Source organism: Acyrthosiphon pisum, chromosome A2, assembly GCF_005508785.2.
Source record: "Acyrthosiphon pisum isolate AL4f chromosome A2, pea_aphid_22Mar2018_4r6ur, whole genome shotgun sequence".
Lineage (NCBI taxonomy): Eukaryota > Metazoa > Arthropoda > Insecta > Hemiptera > Aphididae > Acyrthosiphon > Acyrthosiphon pisum.
In genome coordinates, this window is record NC_042495.1 from 17,653,915 (window position 1) to 17,670,933 (window position 17,019).

A 17,019-nucleotide genomic window follows, 5' to 3' on the forward strand; every position below is an offset into this window, starting at 1 on the left:
CTATTATATTATAACACAGTAAAACATGGATACGTATTATGAGCACCTACTATTTATTTGTTTTGATTATTAAATGATATCATAAGAATCCCTCGATTAAACTTTAACTTAATACCTAACTATACAGTAGCTCAGATTTCAGCCCGCCTAATCACATTATTTACACTATCAATATAATATTGCTATGGCGTTGCCGATTATTTATTATTAATTTAATAGAGCCAGATAACGATATTTTTAAATGTTGTTAATTTTTGGCCCAAAAATAAGTACCTACCTACTGTAATATTGTAGTGTGCATCTTTGGGCACCTTCGTTCTGTATATTATTATTATTATTCTTTCATTATAATATATTATAATGTGCCGTGATTAATTTATTTTTTTCATCATTTGAATATTATTATTATTATATATCTATATTATTATTCAGCAGAATTTAATCTATCAATAAGTAACAATACACACATCCACTGCACATAAACCTACATACACCCACACCCACTGTATACACTAGCATTCAATGGTTTTGCGTATATAGTGACATCTTGAATAGGTGGTTAGAATGGAGCTTGATAGAGGAGTCTGTAGTTGGAGTAAGTAGTCAGTACTCGGTGAAATATGAATCTGGTGTGCACGTGGATGTCGAATGTTAAACTTAAGAAAAACATATGATACGATAATAAATAAAATATATAGTATATTATAATTAAATTACAGAATTAATAATAGTTATAATAATGATGTAGTTATAGTTATATCTTACCTATAGTATTAGGACAGTGTTGAATTTAAATAAGTATCCAGGGGAGGGTCCTTTAAATAATTTAAAACGATTGTTAATATTATATCAAGACGTTCACTTAATTAATTATTTCCATCTTCTTCACATGGTTGTTATAATTCCAAGGAGTAAAACCCAACAACTGTACCCATTTTAAAAAATCCCATGCCCGTAATCCAACACTCGCAAGCAATTTTACCCGGTTTTGAACGCAAAACCCATAACCCACATCTATTTGACCCACCATTATACCCCGCGCACCCTTAGCCCGCTAACAATTGTACCCGGTTTCGGACGCGAAACCTGCAAACAATTTTGCCCGGTTTTCGATGCAAAACCCATAACCTTCACAAATATAACCCGGTTTTTTACCCCATTCCCTTAGCCCGCTAGAAATTGTACCCGGTTTCGGACGCGAAACCTGCAAACAATTTTACCCGCTTTTGAACGCAAAAACCATAATTTATCCATCGCCCGCGCGTAACATTTTTTACCCGGTTTCTAATAAATGAGACCCGAATCATTTTAACTCGTTTTGACTTCCTGGACTTAAAATTCCATGTGATAAATTAATACGAAAAATCCTTCAACGCCACAGCTTCACTGTTGAGGCAGAAACGCACTTAAATTCAACACAAGTAAGCTGGAAACGGGTGAATGCCGTGCTGACAAAATTAAAAATTCATTACAATTAAAATTAAAACCTAGATTAGATATATTCAACGTATAATTTGATATTTATTTGTCTTTATCTTATTTTAAAACGATACAAATCTATAAAATTAATTATCATTGGAGTCGATCGGCGTTCGCGCGTTCTCGCTTACCACGTGGATTAGGCCTACTGGGGATACCACAATAAAAAAAACGCACCACGTATAATACCTCATGCAAAACAACATGGACGATATAATATTATGTCGTTTAACTTGCAAAGGTGGCGAGGAAACTTATACAAAATGATACAACGACTGAATGACATTATTATAGGGCCCGGAGTTCATGCATTGGCATGTTATTAATGAGTGCATCAAAAAGTTGCTGGATGAACTACAAATTTGAATCACAATCTGATGAGTTAAAAAATGAAATTTTAGTTTACATATTTTCGCATATTTTGAGGTTTTTTACATAAATATGCATATTTAAAAAAAAAAATTGCATTTTAGTTTTTTGTGCATAAACTTCCGGGCCCTAGACATTATAATATGTCCTACATCGCGTAATTTCACGTAGGTACTCACTGAAAGTTGCGATTTAATATTAATATTATGTATTACACATATTATGGTAATCATTTTAACATTAAACACGCATATCACAAATAATATTATTAAATACCAATTCGGTAATATTATTTATATCGACAAACCTGAAGTATTGACGTTTTTTAAGGTACCTACTGCAAAACAATCACTGCTAAAATTATCCCATATATATATATATATGTTTTATTATACCTAATATCATACAGGTAACTACGAATCTTTCTTATCACGTATTGATTCATGCTAAGAATTACTAATTATTTTCGTTTGTCGAATGTAAACATAATATAATTTCCAGAGGTGGCCAAGTTAATGAAAATAATTTACTCAAGTTAAGTTAAGAGAACACAATATCGAAAAGGTAGAAGTCAACAGTTTACAAATTATACATTAAACGAATATCAATTGTTTAAATTGAATAGCAATTACTTAAGGTGATATAGTATTATGTATAATCAACTAAAAAATATCTATATTTTACAAAACTATTTTATAAAGAAATGTTATAACCGAAAAGTTTGTATTATTATAGTATTCTATTATTTTTACTATCATATTTTTTTATGTAGGTATATTATGTATAAAACCATAAAAACGAAAAATTTCAAAACAATTTTAAAATCAACTGAAAAATGCTAAGTTATTTCAACTGTCGATTAAACTAGTTAAGTTCAAAAGTTGATACCTAATAAAATAAACTAACCAGTCAAGTTAAAAAAAAAACTTTTTAACTATATCTAATTAATGCCCACCTTTGATAATTTTTTGCCACAAGCACTGTCATCGACTTTATAATGTTTTTATAATAATGAATAATATATTATAATATACATCAATATGAGATACTTCACGACCATACATTTCATGAAATATTAATTTCCTTTTCACAATACGATAAGTCACGTATATGCCTTTGCATTTTGGCACAGCTGCTATTATAATATTATAGTGATCAAAAAATGTTGACATCTTTTCAAACACACCATATATAATATAAATACATTTATCCACAAATCTTTTTCATACATGTACATAGGTCGAAGGTCGAACGGAAAACTCCCTAAATTGGCATATACTTTTCCAAGACTGCAATATCTCATAATAAGTATTTATGGTGTACCTATATAAGGATTAACTGCAACTGCCAGTTATATAGCAAAAGCGTCAATCGTACGTTATAGACATGTGAATTTCGAATTGTCGAATAAACTGATTTTATTTTACGTTCCTACAGGGCTCAGAGAAAACAAAATTATTGCGAAAAAACCCGTTCAAAAAATCTGGAGCGGACCAAGTACGGAAGGGTGAGCGAATCCATCGCAGCCCTCAGATCGTTTGCGTTACAGTCCATAATAATATATTGTTAAAACTATAAGTACCTATCACATATTAGCCATTAGGTATAATAAATTAATATTCATTTCGCTATATTTCAGTATAATATTATTAATATTGTACAGACAAGAACAAAATAAATAATAATACTAAAACATACGTATGATATTATAATTTAAATGCGGAGTCTCGTAATGGATTTTTTTTGTTAACATGTTCGCGGTACACGATTTTTAATGTAGGTACCTATACCTACCTATTGTACATAATATAGGATATATATAGGTATATTATGTATAAGGTACGCAAATTTGTATAGTATAATGTTATACGTGAATGCTCGAGCCCGCGACGTAGGCACACACAAAAACTGTTTTCGTGTCGAAACGTATAATATTATTATTATTAATCATATCAATATTATTATATTCTGTGTTCGGATTTATCTAGATAATTATTTGTTCATCTTTTATCTTATCTAGATAAATAGTTACAATGTATCCAAACGTTCATCTTAGATAATTTTTTTACTAATCTAAATAAATTATTCATCTAGATACATTCTTTATTGATATAAATCGCGAAATTGTACAAACGCATCTTTAAATATTTATACAGATTCTCAAACCAAGTTTATGGTTTATCAATAATTTAATTATTTTTATTCGGTAAAAATGGTAATTTCAGTCTTCAGATACAATATTGTCACTGAGATTTTTCTTAAATAGAGGGGTGTGCGATAGCCTGTGGGTCCACTAGTAAAGTAGTAAATGTAATATGATATACTCAATAGGTAGTCAATACAATGATCTGAAATATATAATTACTTATTAGTTATATTATATTATAATACATTGTTATTAGTATGCATTAATATTTGGGATATTTGTAACTTGCCTCTGGAAAATGTTCAGTTTACTGAGTATATCACGGATAGTATTGTGTCTATGACTATTTAAAGCCTATATAAATAGAGCCAAAATTAAAAAAAAAATACACGTGTCAGTAATATAATGTTCATGATGAACAATATATAAAAAATTTTTCTTCGGGTGATAGGTTCTTCAAAAATTTGACTGAAATTATTTTAACATTAGTTGTGTGTGTTTTGTTAGTCTTTTAGATGTTTTAATGAAAAACAAGCAGCATTAGCTTCATTCAACAATGTGTTTTGATTTTTGTTTCAATTCCTGTTCCAACCTAACAACTTGGATTGGTTATTTAAATATTTGATGCATTATAATTTGTATTCATTTATTCTCTTTGAATGTTAATTTAACGATAAAAGTTTTTCGCTTGCATTACCTACGCTTACCCTTTGTGGTATAAATATGTTATATAGGTACTTATATATATATATTTATTTATTTATTTAATAAATATATATTATTATTATTATAACTATGGTTTTATTTAAAATAAATGATTGTTGAAAATAAACTTTCACATATTAGTATATTACCTGTGTGTGTTGACGCGAATATTGGATATATTTAAAATAAGAACTACTTCTTTGTCAAAATATAAAATATCATGTCTGGAAGCAGTGAGTTTCAAACTTTTATAATTGATGAATTTATTTTTAGAAATAATAAATAATTTTGTTTACTGTTTTATTTTCACTTAATAGGTACCTACATACTGCACGATTGAACAAATACATTGAAATAAAAATATTTTAGCGTAGGTACCGTAAAAATGTAACCAATGTACACACCTTTTGGCATGCGAGCCATAGGTTTGCCCAAAGGTAGAAATAGGTTTAATGTTGATTTAATTATAATATTATTAGTATTATTTGAGAACACAAATGATATATTAAAGATATTTAAAAAATACATTTATTATTTAAAATACACAAATATTAAGTATACTAAACACATATTACATCCCTCATCACGTATGACCGCCACCGATTGCATACGCAGGGAGAATGCTGTTGTGTGTGTCGATGTGTATAATACATTTTAACTAATTAGTGTTAAAATATATTTTATCATTCTTCATAATTAGGTAATTATAAATATTGACAATATAAAACTAACAGAGTTTAATAATTATAATGAAATACTTTTTTGTGTGTTTATATATTTAAAAATCATTTAACAATATTAATAATAATAAGAAAAAATTAAATATGTAATTGTTGGCTTAAAGTTACAGCAATACGTGGACATTGAGCGCTATCGATAAAATTGTATTGAAGGTCAACAATTTGTTTAAAAAACGCCTTCACGTATATTATATACATATATTTTCTTCAGTAAATTTTCCAAATCTTAATTGCATATAATAGCCCATATTATGATGTTTTTGAACGTATATTTGAGTACTTTAAGTTTTGTTTGTTAGGTTTGTAAAACCACTTTAAAGGACTATTACCTTTACTCCTTAGAACAATCATTTTAGAAACATTTTACTGATAGACACTATATACGGCCGAACTTTGAATTGGGTACAACAATATTTCAATAATATATTCACTAAATACTTTAAAAAAGTGGGATTTTTATTTGCAAAACACAGGATTGTATTATGTGTATATAACCACTCCTCAAGCAGTACAAAACAATTATTCAAGAATCGAAAAACACGATCTTTAAGTAGCCAGTAGCGCGAAACATTTTAAACTCAGCGATAAGCCTACACTCCAGCGTCTCAAGCGTGGACGTCCTCATGATGACCTATATCAATTCCAATAATTTATAAAAAAAAAATACAACAATTAAATGTATTATTCTTTTTATTGTAACATATATAATATATATTTATCGATGTAAATACTGTACTTATTGTAAATGATAGTAAATAATTTACGCCTACCAACTCTCCAAATGTTAATATATTGTTATAATTTATCATTATGTTAGATGACTGTGTATGTCAGAAACACTTTACAATTAAATAAAAATAATAATAAATTATGGTGTACCTAATAAATTCAATCTGAACGTATTTTTAATTTTTCGATATTAAACAATAATAATATGTTTAAAATCGTTTTCGTATAATACCTAGCTCGAATCGGTAAACATGACAAGGTGCTCAAGGTCATGGTATTCGTTTTTTTACAAATATTTTGGAATGAATATTTTTATATTTTGGATCCCCCAGTTAGGCACGCCCTGGCGGCCTGGCCTAGGTAGCAACTGGTGATAATGTTATTTAATTTTTATGGAGATCACGGACTAACATGATACCTATGTTAATTAGTGATGAAAATGTGTACGCTATATTATAAATTATAATATACTCGGTATGTTATTAAGGTACCACCAACATACCATAATTTTTTTCTCTTTCTCATGTACCATCATTATTAAAATATGATAATGTCATTGTATTAATGTGATCAGTTGTCACACTAACTATAACTATTTTTTACTTGATACAGATGTAGTTTTTCCTCAAATTTGTTGTTGTAGGTGTAATCATAGACCTTATACTAAGAGTTTAATCATAGGGTTGTAAGGAATCTAGACTTATATTAAGTCAATACAAATATAATATTATAATGTTAATAATCTAGTCAATAACAAAAACTTATCTTCTTAATATAATGTAACATAATTAATGAATCTGATGTAAATAAAAAAATATTAGCAAAATAATTCATTTAAATCATAATAAATCACTTATAAGAATAATTGAACACAAATTACTACTTTTGATATAATTAAAAATTACTTAATTATTAATAAACCAGTTATTATAAAAGTAAGATATCAATATTCATAGATGTTCATTATTCACAAATACTTATTAAATAAGTACTTATGCTATGAGCATTACCTATCATTTCAAGACAATCCTCATATAATGCAAATGGTCGTTCTACATTAGCATACAAAAGTTTAATAAATGAATATAAATAATTTAAATGCTGACAATGATCTTTTGGTTCCACTGACTTTGTAAATTCCATAAACTTTTTGCACTCGGATGACACTATATCTGCCATACTAGGGTTCAGAATATACTTTCTATAAGCATAATATAAAAATCATAATATTTAAACATAATTAAAATTATGAAATGTAAATATATAACATACAATATAGAATGGTGGTTTGGTATAAGATTAAATGTTGGCCAATTCTTTATGCAAGGCTGGCAGTTGCACTTAAAGTTAAAACGATCATTGCAAACTTCTTGCCTTGATTCTTTATCATGTCCATTATAAATCATTCCATAAGTACAGCATAACTAGATGGTAACAAATAAAACAAAATATATGAGGTATAAAGTTATTCAACAATATTATAATTGTCAAACTAAATAAAAATAAACATGTTTTTGTGCAAAAATGTGCAATAGGTACCTAAAGTTTATACAAAACAATATTATTTTATGGTCAAATTGTATTATCATATTGTATGTGTACTCTATATTATATTTTATAAGCAAGCAAAAAGACGTGCAAAATTAAAAAACAGGGGAAGTAGCTGTATATTTTACCTCGACAAGTGAGTACCCCTCGGTTATACATTAGTTGTCAGGTGGGTCACCGTAATTTATATATTGGTTATTGGTTAATAAATTACAACAAAATAAGAAAATGATTAACTTATGGCTGAGTATCTAATGTAAACAAATTTGAGCTTATAACATTAATAAAAAATGAATTTGACTTATCGTTAACTTTTTTTTAAGATTTATAAATACATTTTTTTTAAATGAAGTTAGACAAACTTAAGTTCAATTTTAAAATATTATTCTTGTATTAAATAAAAATTTTATGCATTTCTAACTGAAAATAATATCCAAATTTTTGTGATTTTAAAGGGTGGTGACGAACATGCTGCAACCCCACGTTAATGCAGTCCTTATTCATTATTATCACTATACAAATGTCATGGTATTTTTAGGTTATGAATTATTTTTTTTACTTCAAATACCCAATAGAATATTTTTTTTATAGTAGCAACATGGCCACAATATGGCGTGTGACCAACAGACAAACATAAAATAATAATAATAATGATACAATTATCTATATAATCACCTGAGTTCCTTTGGGAATTGGTTGAACTGCTTTCATAACTCTTATTCTATCAGTTATTTCTCCACTCCGTTTAATATTTGCATCACAAGAATGGTTGAACAAGGAGATGGTTGGATACAAAGTCAATGCTATTCTAAGGGTTAATCGGCGATCTCTTCGAAAAGATACAGTAGGGGCATTGATGTTTAACTTTCTACAATTTAAATCTAAAACAGTTAGAATACGCACTAATGAAGCGCCCACACTACCAATATACCGCTCTGGAATTTTAAAGCCACTTAATATCAAATAATGCAACATATCAACAGCAATACAGTTAAAAAAAAACAAGATCTCCATTGGCAGTTTGTTCTCACTATTATCCAAAGAATAGGCTGTTAAAAAATTATCAGACTTATATTGACCAATCTCATCAAAACCCCTTGTCATAGGATCAATTTTAGATTCAGAAAAGTTATCAACTATCAAACAATATTTTTTTAAACCCATTTTTAAGTAGTCTTTTAAGAACCACTTCATAGCAAGTTCATTCATTCTTGGGAATCCTGGTGTTAATTTTATGAAATATATAATTGGACATGCCAAATTATGTCCATCTTTGTAATCTTTATTCATACAGTCTTCATTGCAGTAATAAACCTGATCAAAGTTTCAAAATTAATATATTATTTTCTATTCCTTAATATTAAGCTTTAGATATTATATAATAATAGGTATACATAGGTAGTAGAAAAGTAGTATTTAAAGATATATACATTAGCAGATAAATCAAAAAAATCATTAAGTAATTTATAAAAACTAATGTAGACTATAGACAGAATGGTTTAAAATTATTAGGGTTTGGACTAATTTTTTTATAAAAAATATTAAATAACCAAAAAGATTTTAATATGTATATTTCATTTATATAATGCATACCTAATATTTTTACATGTGTTAGATATAAAAAAACATACCAATTGACATTTTGGACAGCGAAAAAGAGCAAATCCCAACTTTAGGCAACCATTATAATGACAAACTTCTATATCATCTCTAAAAGGCCCACAAATATAAGGTTCATCTATGGCCACAACATCACCTAAAAATTAATAGGCATACAACATAATTCCATAGCAGATATTCATTCAAAAATTTATTTTATATTTGATAAATAAAATTATTCACAAGTAGGTACCTAACACAAGTACAATCACCCAGTAACATTCATTTTTAGTTACATATTTTGAACATTTGTCAAGTTCTAAAATATGTTTATAAATTATATCAGTTAAAAAAAGTAAGACAGCAAAAAATAACATTGTTGAATTAGGCAGTGTGTATAGTTTATTATATTAAAAAAAACCTTAACGCTTAACTAAACTTAGTATTACTGGCCACAGTCGACAAGAATTTGTATTAAAATCTTTGTATACCCAGTGGCTAGAATGATAGTGAATGATGCTTGAAGAACAATTTCTTTGGACACCGGTTAGCATTATATCACTCATCCCATCAGTCACTAGGTAATGCGAATAAATGATTTTGTAATATCTAATTCATTTATTTTTTTGACCTTAGGATTTTTTTTTTTAAATTGCCATAATATGTTATAAGAGTAATAAATATTAAACACGACTTTCATAAACTATACTATTTATTACCACAGTTTATTGTTAATTAATCATAAAAATAACTGGAAAACAATTAATTTTATAATATTATGTAGGTAGGAGGGATGGTGCCCAAATATAATAATAAAAAATATTTACTCTCGAAATTGCTGCACCCTAGACATTTTACCGTTTGCTACAAAAAATATCTTAGGTACTTAGGCATAATGGCTTAACCTACCCATTATTTCACTTACCGGGGTAAATGTCACGGGTGGCATAAACACCGCGTCCCATATCCTCGGACATTTTCAGTTCCACAAAGGCCGATAGTGCAGGGATATTTTCGTTTCTTCCGCCAACCAGGTGCTCGACGCTAGGTGTTTCCATCGTCCTCTTCTGCTCAGTCAGCAGTTGCTCGCACTCGGTCGCGGCAATTTCGACCGCCGCCCTGAACTTGCGCTTGTTTTCCGCAGACATGTCCGCCTTGTCCAGTCGTGTCAGGCACACGGCGTAGCTCTCCTTCGCCCGTTCGACGAACCCCAATATGCGTTCTGCACGCCCGGCCCGCTCGTACAGCTTGTACGCGAGTTTGGACGGGTAATTGGCACCCATCGCACAACGAGCGCCCGTCAGGCATTGCTCGTACTTGCCCATGTGGAAGTGCGCGGCCGATCGGTTGGCCATCGCGAGAGCGTAACACTCGGAGCTCGGTTTGCTGCCCCGCAAACTCTTGGTGTACATGTCGGCGGCCTCCTCGTACAACTCGGCCTTGAATAACGCGTTGCCACTCTGTCGGAGGCTCTTCGACGTGGCGGGATGGTCGTACTGAATGCCCATGTCCAAAGTCGAGGCCAGCATTTTGTGTTTGAGAAGCAGGGCCCGCGTGAACATGAACCGCTGTTTGGCCGACTTCGGCTTGGAAAATTCCACTTTGACGTCATCCATCACGTCGGCCATCAGCAGCCGAGAGGTGTAGTGGAAAAAGTCGTCGTATTCCATGTTTTACGCGTTGTTCGTCCTGCCTATGTAGATCTTGAGTCGAACCAAGCGCAAAACTATTTTTTTATAATATGTTGCCACTTGCCACAGCCCAATTGCACAGCTCTGTGCGAGGTGAAACGGAAACACTAAAAATTCGTATTGGGAGTTGAGTTATGTCTTTTGGAATACCAAAGCCAAATTACAGTATTGTAGAAATGTCTATAAACGGTCTATATAAGCGGACAACAATACGGAAATGCCAACATAAACGATCGAATTATGAAATCCTCTTTTTTTGTACGATGACATTAATTAATTATTTTAATCGTTGGCAACCCGTATTTACCGATTAAAATTATTATCATAATATTATGCATAGCATGATAAAGAAAACAATAATTTTCTGATTTAGTAAAATAAATAATCATTGAGAGTTTAACATAGAAATTATAGGTAGTTGAAGTCTTGAAGACACTATTAAAAATCCGCTGAATATTTATTTTCAATTACACTTCTAATAAATCAATTTTAACTCGTGAAAATTCGGTGAACAGTGATGTGGCCACTGCGAAGACAACCATCAGTCGTCAAAGTACAACGCCATGACGACTGCACACCAGTCTCTGAATTTTCGTTTTCGGTCACCTAAAACTTAAAACTACTTTATATCGTGGCTAAATAGACTAGATATTTAGCCATGCCTAATACGTTATACAATATAAATACAACAAGTGGTAATAACCAATAGTGGAATGTTATTTGTACACAAATATATGTTTACTCATATAATATTTGTTACATAAATGCGGTGAGTGAAATATTTATATGATATACCTTCTGTTTAAAGTATGATACTTAATCCATTATCGTAGAATGGCACAGAAACTTTTTCCGTCCGTCTTTATAACTAGCAAATCAAAAATGTGTTTCTTTTTGTAGTTCCAACCGTTAATTTATGTTAACGATTCCTTCAGTTAACCTTCAATTGAGAGGAATTATGTTTGACAAAAATTGTTTCAATACCTAATTAATGGCCTCCTATATTACTTTTGATGTTATATACATAAAACATTTCATTAGTGACATAATTATTTTGAACATAGCAATTTTACAATGAAATTTAATTAATAACAGCTTACCTATAATTTATTAATTAAATATGAGTACCATTATTATAATTAATAGTCTTCCCTGCTATTAGGTAGTATCCTAAACAATTATTTATAATATTAAAACATTTATAACCTATTTTAGTGCATTAACATGAACAGCTCAGTTAATGAATTTGATGAAAATAAGGTGAAATATTAAGTAAAGATTTAACAAGTAATTATTATATTTATTATGACTATAAATTGTTCTCAAATGAGTAAATAACAATTAATATTATATGCAATAGGTAATAATTCATCTCAATACAACTGTCAACTAAATGTCTCCCTAGCAGATTTCCAGAATTTCATTACAATTAACAGTCGATGAATTTGCTTCTAGAATGGAATTTAGAATCAGTATACACATCTTGTATAGGTAAAATTGAAAAAAAAAATGTATTATGCATGTTTAAACTAAATGTTTCACTTTAATATTTTTCGAGATATTTTTAGATATACTAAATTAATTGAATAATTTATACTCTTATATTGATCAAGTTCCTATTATTCAAAACATTGCTAGTCAAACGATGCCATATCAAAAAACACAGTATTTCAGTCCTAATGAGGTTAAATACTTAACAAATAATAATGTTTTGAACAAAAGTTCATATGTTGATGGGATATTGTTTGTGACATAATCAAAAATGGCTCTGCAATGACAGTTTTATAGTATTCTATAGCCAGTACAATTTGTTGGAACTTTTCATTCTTAAATCAAGGTAATATAAAGTTAAAGTAGTTACCTAATAATATACCTATTAAATAAATAAATTTATGATGTGACTTATTATAGGATATACATTTTAGTAATGATGCCTTGAATGTTTTAACACCATTTGAACAATGACACAATGTGGATGAAAATTATGGATTTATTTGGTAATATATAATAATTGATAAAAATAATAATGTTTTGTACAAAGTAATGAGACATTTATTAATAAATATTAGACGTGGAATTTCTCGGAGAAAAAAGTGAAGTAGAATGGTATGATTAGTTAGTAAATAAAATATAACTGAGAAGCAGTGACATAGCGAGAAACTTGTTGGGCCTAAGAGACAGAGGCTCTCTTTAACACAGAAATTAAATAAAAATAAAAATATTTATATTATTAAATAGTGATTCTAGGAGCTAATAATAATTATAAGGATTGTAAGGAGACCACAACATACGACGTACAAATGAAAATATTTTCATCAATAGATTTTAGAACTGTGAAGCCTGCATTACAGTGGCTGCCTTAGGAATAATATTCATAGAATAGCTGTGCTGCAATAACTTATACAATCCTAAGAGTCGTGTGTATTATATACTACTACACATTTGAGTTTTAAACATTAAGATTCAAAAATAAAATCATAGAATAATATTAAATACATAATAAATATACATTAATAGGTATAATTCCTAATACTTATATTCCTATAACAGCTGGTCTTCTCAAAATATTTCTAAAATTGAGTTATTTACTAAGCACAATTTTATAGAAACATGAAACATTAATATTATGATTTGAGAATGTTTAGTATTTAAGGGATCATTATTGCATTTTTAATTTACTGCTTATGATATATTTTCTAGGTTGATATTGATATCCAAAGAAAATATACAGGCAATACTAATTTAAATTCAACTTTTGAAAAATCATTCAATATTACGCTTCACGATTTGACGCCAGGTAATATTTGAATACTATTTACATATACAAATACAATGTAAGGTACATTTTGTACCTACTTAAGATTTAATACTAGTTCAGTTTAATTCTCACTAACTAAAGAAATGTGAAAATCATTCATTTTTTATGCCCACATGAATAAATCTAGAATGCATGTTACAAATAAATCTAGAATGCATATTACAAATAAATTATTTCCAATAGGTAGGTATTATTGTACTAATATTTTGTAGTATAATAATATTCCATGGTAAAAAAAAATATGGTAAATTCGATATAAATCCGTTAAAATATGATTCCTATATATTTATATACAGTATAATCTTCATTATTTAGTACCTACCTACAAATACCAGGGTGGGTGATCTTAAAGTTTAACTTTAAATGTTTTTGTTAATATTTCTTTGTATGTTTTAAAATAGAAAATTGTTTACATAGTGTATTCATTCCTTTGTTAAAAAATCTACTCATGATGAATATAGAATGTGGTAGAAAAGGTTTTACCAAATACATTGTACTAGGATTAATTAATCATAAATTTGTCATTGTAACACTAACTTCTGTGTACATTGCATTTATACAATTAGGTATCTACTTAATAATAATATTTGTTATATATTCAGTCTAAAATAACTAATAAGTATTGTTTTAAATTCTAGATAGATATTGACTTAAACAGAAATCAGAATATATTATACAAATTTAACAAGTGTCTTTAAAAGGCATTAAAATATTGGATGAATGGATAAATAATAATGGCAACACACCAGATTTAACCAATAGTAAGTACTCCATAAATTATAGTATAAAATATATTATTTTGTTTATTTTATTGGCACACAAAATTTAAATATTCAAAAACTCCTTATAACAAAAATCATAATATTATATACCTAATGATGTAGGTATCGAAGTATTGTTCAATTATTACATTTGTTTAATTTTTGGTACCTACACAAATTCCAATATTATAAATTTGTTTAAAGCCGTAGAAATAGAGCCATTATAATAGATAGTAGGTACTTTATCTTTTAGTAACTAATAAATATTATGTAATAAAGAATAACATTTTAAATAAATACCTACCTATTGGCAAAGCTGGGCAAAAGTTATTCCCTTTTTTCAACTAGTTAAAGTGAAGTTACTTTAATATAAAAAGTAACTAAGTTAGAATATAAGTAAGTTACTGAAATTTACTAAATTTAGGTAAATTGAAGAAATGTCAACTGATAGTTTGATCAAATATTTCAAATTGGTAGGTAATAACCTTAATTTCTTGGAATGTCAGTCTAATTAGATTATAGAAAGTTTAACGAAATAGGAAATTGAAAAATTCAATAAATGAAAAAAACTACAAAAAAAACCAGTTAATTATTATTTTTAATGAGTTAGATTAGATTATTTTAAATATTAAATGCAACTAGTTAAGTTACAAAGTATATATGAATTAAAACTAACTAGTTAGTGCCTAGTGTTGCACATTGAGCAGGTACTATATATTACCAATAATATTCATTGTAGACACATTTTATAAATAAGATTACATACTATTCAGATAATTTCTAACCATTTTTTATATTACTGTGTTTTCAGATTCAATTAATAAGATAATTATATACTCGTTACATAGTCTGCTAATTCCTTGATCAAAAAAATTAACATGAGAAGAGAATGCGAAAAAATACTATGTATAATATGGAATGAATGATTCCTCAAATGCAATCGTAAAATCTAAGCAAACACGATTGGATATGGAAGCACTTTTAAATAAACGTTGCAGAAAGAGAATCCCATGTATAGATAATATTTTAAGAATGGATAAGCTACCGGAACTTAAAACCTCTTGCTGGAGTGAGAGCACTATATAAAAGCAGTCATTCTCTCATCCATACTCCGGACCACGACCCCTTATTTTGTTAAAATAGGAATGGTCTATCCATTCTTATATTATCTATAGTCCTATCCAGCCATGTATATTAATTTTGGTAGTTGGTACATTATTTTTTGTGAAATCACTTTGATATATTTTAATGCAGTCTATTAAAATAATATACAACTATTTGATTTCATTATTTCATTATACTTACTTTCTATAATAGTCTAATATTTATATTTTTCAAGAACTATTCATTTTTATGTATTACTTACATTTATTTTACTTTGTTTTTTAATGTAGTTACAAAGATTTTGTAATTATTAATAATTTTTAGTTAGTAACCAACCTAATTGTTTTTTATTGCATATTATTTAACATGTATAATAGCAATAGATAATTTAATTTGAATATAATTATTTTTGTTGTTAAAAATGCCCCTCCACCCACAGATTTAAATCTATAACGCAGCTATGCATCTAATATATTATGTTATATAATAATAATTTACCTACACATTTTTATTTCTTAAATTTATGTATATTTAACTTTACTCTATTAATAATTTAAAAAAAATTGTATACCTATCATGACAATATTATTTTTATAGTTAAATCTGATTATATAAATCATCAATAAACAAAATCATTAAAATATGATGTATGTATTTGGTTATTTTTTTGTTTGTGGATCGCGGATTATATGTGTATGTGTACAATGTACATACTTGCGAGTAAATAGTATATCTACATACAAATGATATTTTAACACTCATTAAATTTTTTAACAAGGAAGCTTCCTAGCTAGTGGTTTTACAATGGTGCTTTTATATATTTTTTTTTTATCAAAATTTCTACTAGAAAGAGTCCTTTGATTTCAACATATTATAGTATCTTATCTTTTAGCAAATTGGATCAAAATGGTACTTTAAAAAGATCAAATTTTTTACTTTCTCAATAATTAATTAATGCTGCGTGTAAAACCACTGACAAATTACGAAAAACCGCTAAAAATGGGAATTTAATTTCTAACACTTTATTTTATGTTTTTCGCCATAGAAACAAATTAAAAATTGTGACAAGTTTAAAAATATTAATACAACTCACAGGCTATAGTAAATAATAACAATATTATATAAAATATCCACAGACTCATAAAGCGTATCCACTAAGAATCGTTCTTCGTATATAATGAAATTATATCATTGAATTCAAATTTAATATAACCCATCTAGTGACCCACTTGTAACTTACTGCACAGCAGAGCGACATCCACTTACACTCTTTTTTTAATATTATTATAATATACACATGGTATCCATAAGAAATAAAATATTCACACAA

General features: G+C 28.3%; 1 protein-coding gene and 1 long non-coding RNA gene across 3 annotated transcripts; one reads left to right on the plus strand and one right to left on the minus strand.

Annotated features, from left to right (window-relative positions):
* Nucleotides 1-7,033: 7,033 nt before the first annotated feature.
* On the minus strand, nucleotides 7,034-11,236 carry LOC100573952 (SET and MYND domain-containing protein 4). The gene is made up of 5 exons (XM_003245749.4): nucleotides 10,241-11,236; nucleotides 9,348-9,472; nucleotides 8,392-9,030; nucleotides 7,441-7,592; nucleotides 7,034-7,369 (listed from the first exon to the last, which is right to left on the minus strand). The coding sequence occupies exons 1-5, from the start codon at nucleotides 10,983-10,985 to the stop codon at nucleotides 7,132-7,134; spliced, it is 1,899 nt and encodes a 632-aa protein (XP_003245797.1). The 5' UTR covers nucleotides 10,986-11,236; the 3' UTR covers nucleotides 7,034-7,131.
* A 122-nt stretch (nucleotides 11,237-11,358) lies between these two features.
* Nucleotides 11,359-15,786, plus strand: LOC100573903. 2 transcript variants are annotated; one of them, XR_510883.3, is made up of 8 exons: nucleotides 11,359-11,775; nucleotides 12,222-12,293; nucleotides 12,367-12,497; nucleotides 12,575-12,843; nucleotides 12,918-13,003; nucleotides 13,707-13,803; nucleotides 14,463-14,585; nucleotides 15,397-15,786. It is a non-coding gene; the product is annotated as an uncharacterized LOC100573903 (long non-coding RNA). The 2 variants fall into 2 exon arrangements; XR_001679798.2 differs by having other exon boundaries at nucleotides 12,620-12,843.
* Nucleotides 15,787-17,019: the final 1,233 nt, after the last annotated feature.

Excerpts from the sequence above, each read along its gene's own strand:
- LOC100573952 (XM_003245749.4), bottom strand. The coding sequence starts at position 10,985 with ATGGAATACGACGACTTTTTCCACTACACCTCTCGGCTGCTGATGGCC. Across the intron at positions 9,031-9,347 it reads GCTGTCCAAAATGTCAATTG|GTTTATTACTGCAATGAAGA; the intron begins GTATGTTTTTTT and ends AACTTTGATCAG. Across the intron at positions 7,593-8,391 it reads CAATTCCCAAAGGAACTCAG|TTATGCTGTACTTATGGAAT; the intron begins GTGATTATATAG and ends GTTACCATCTAG.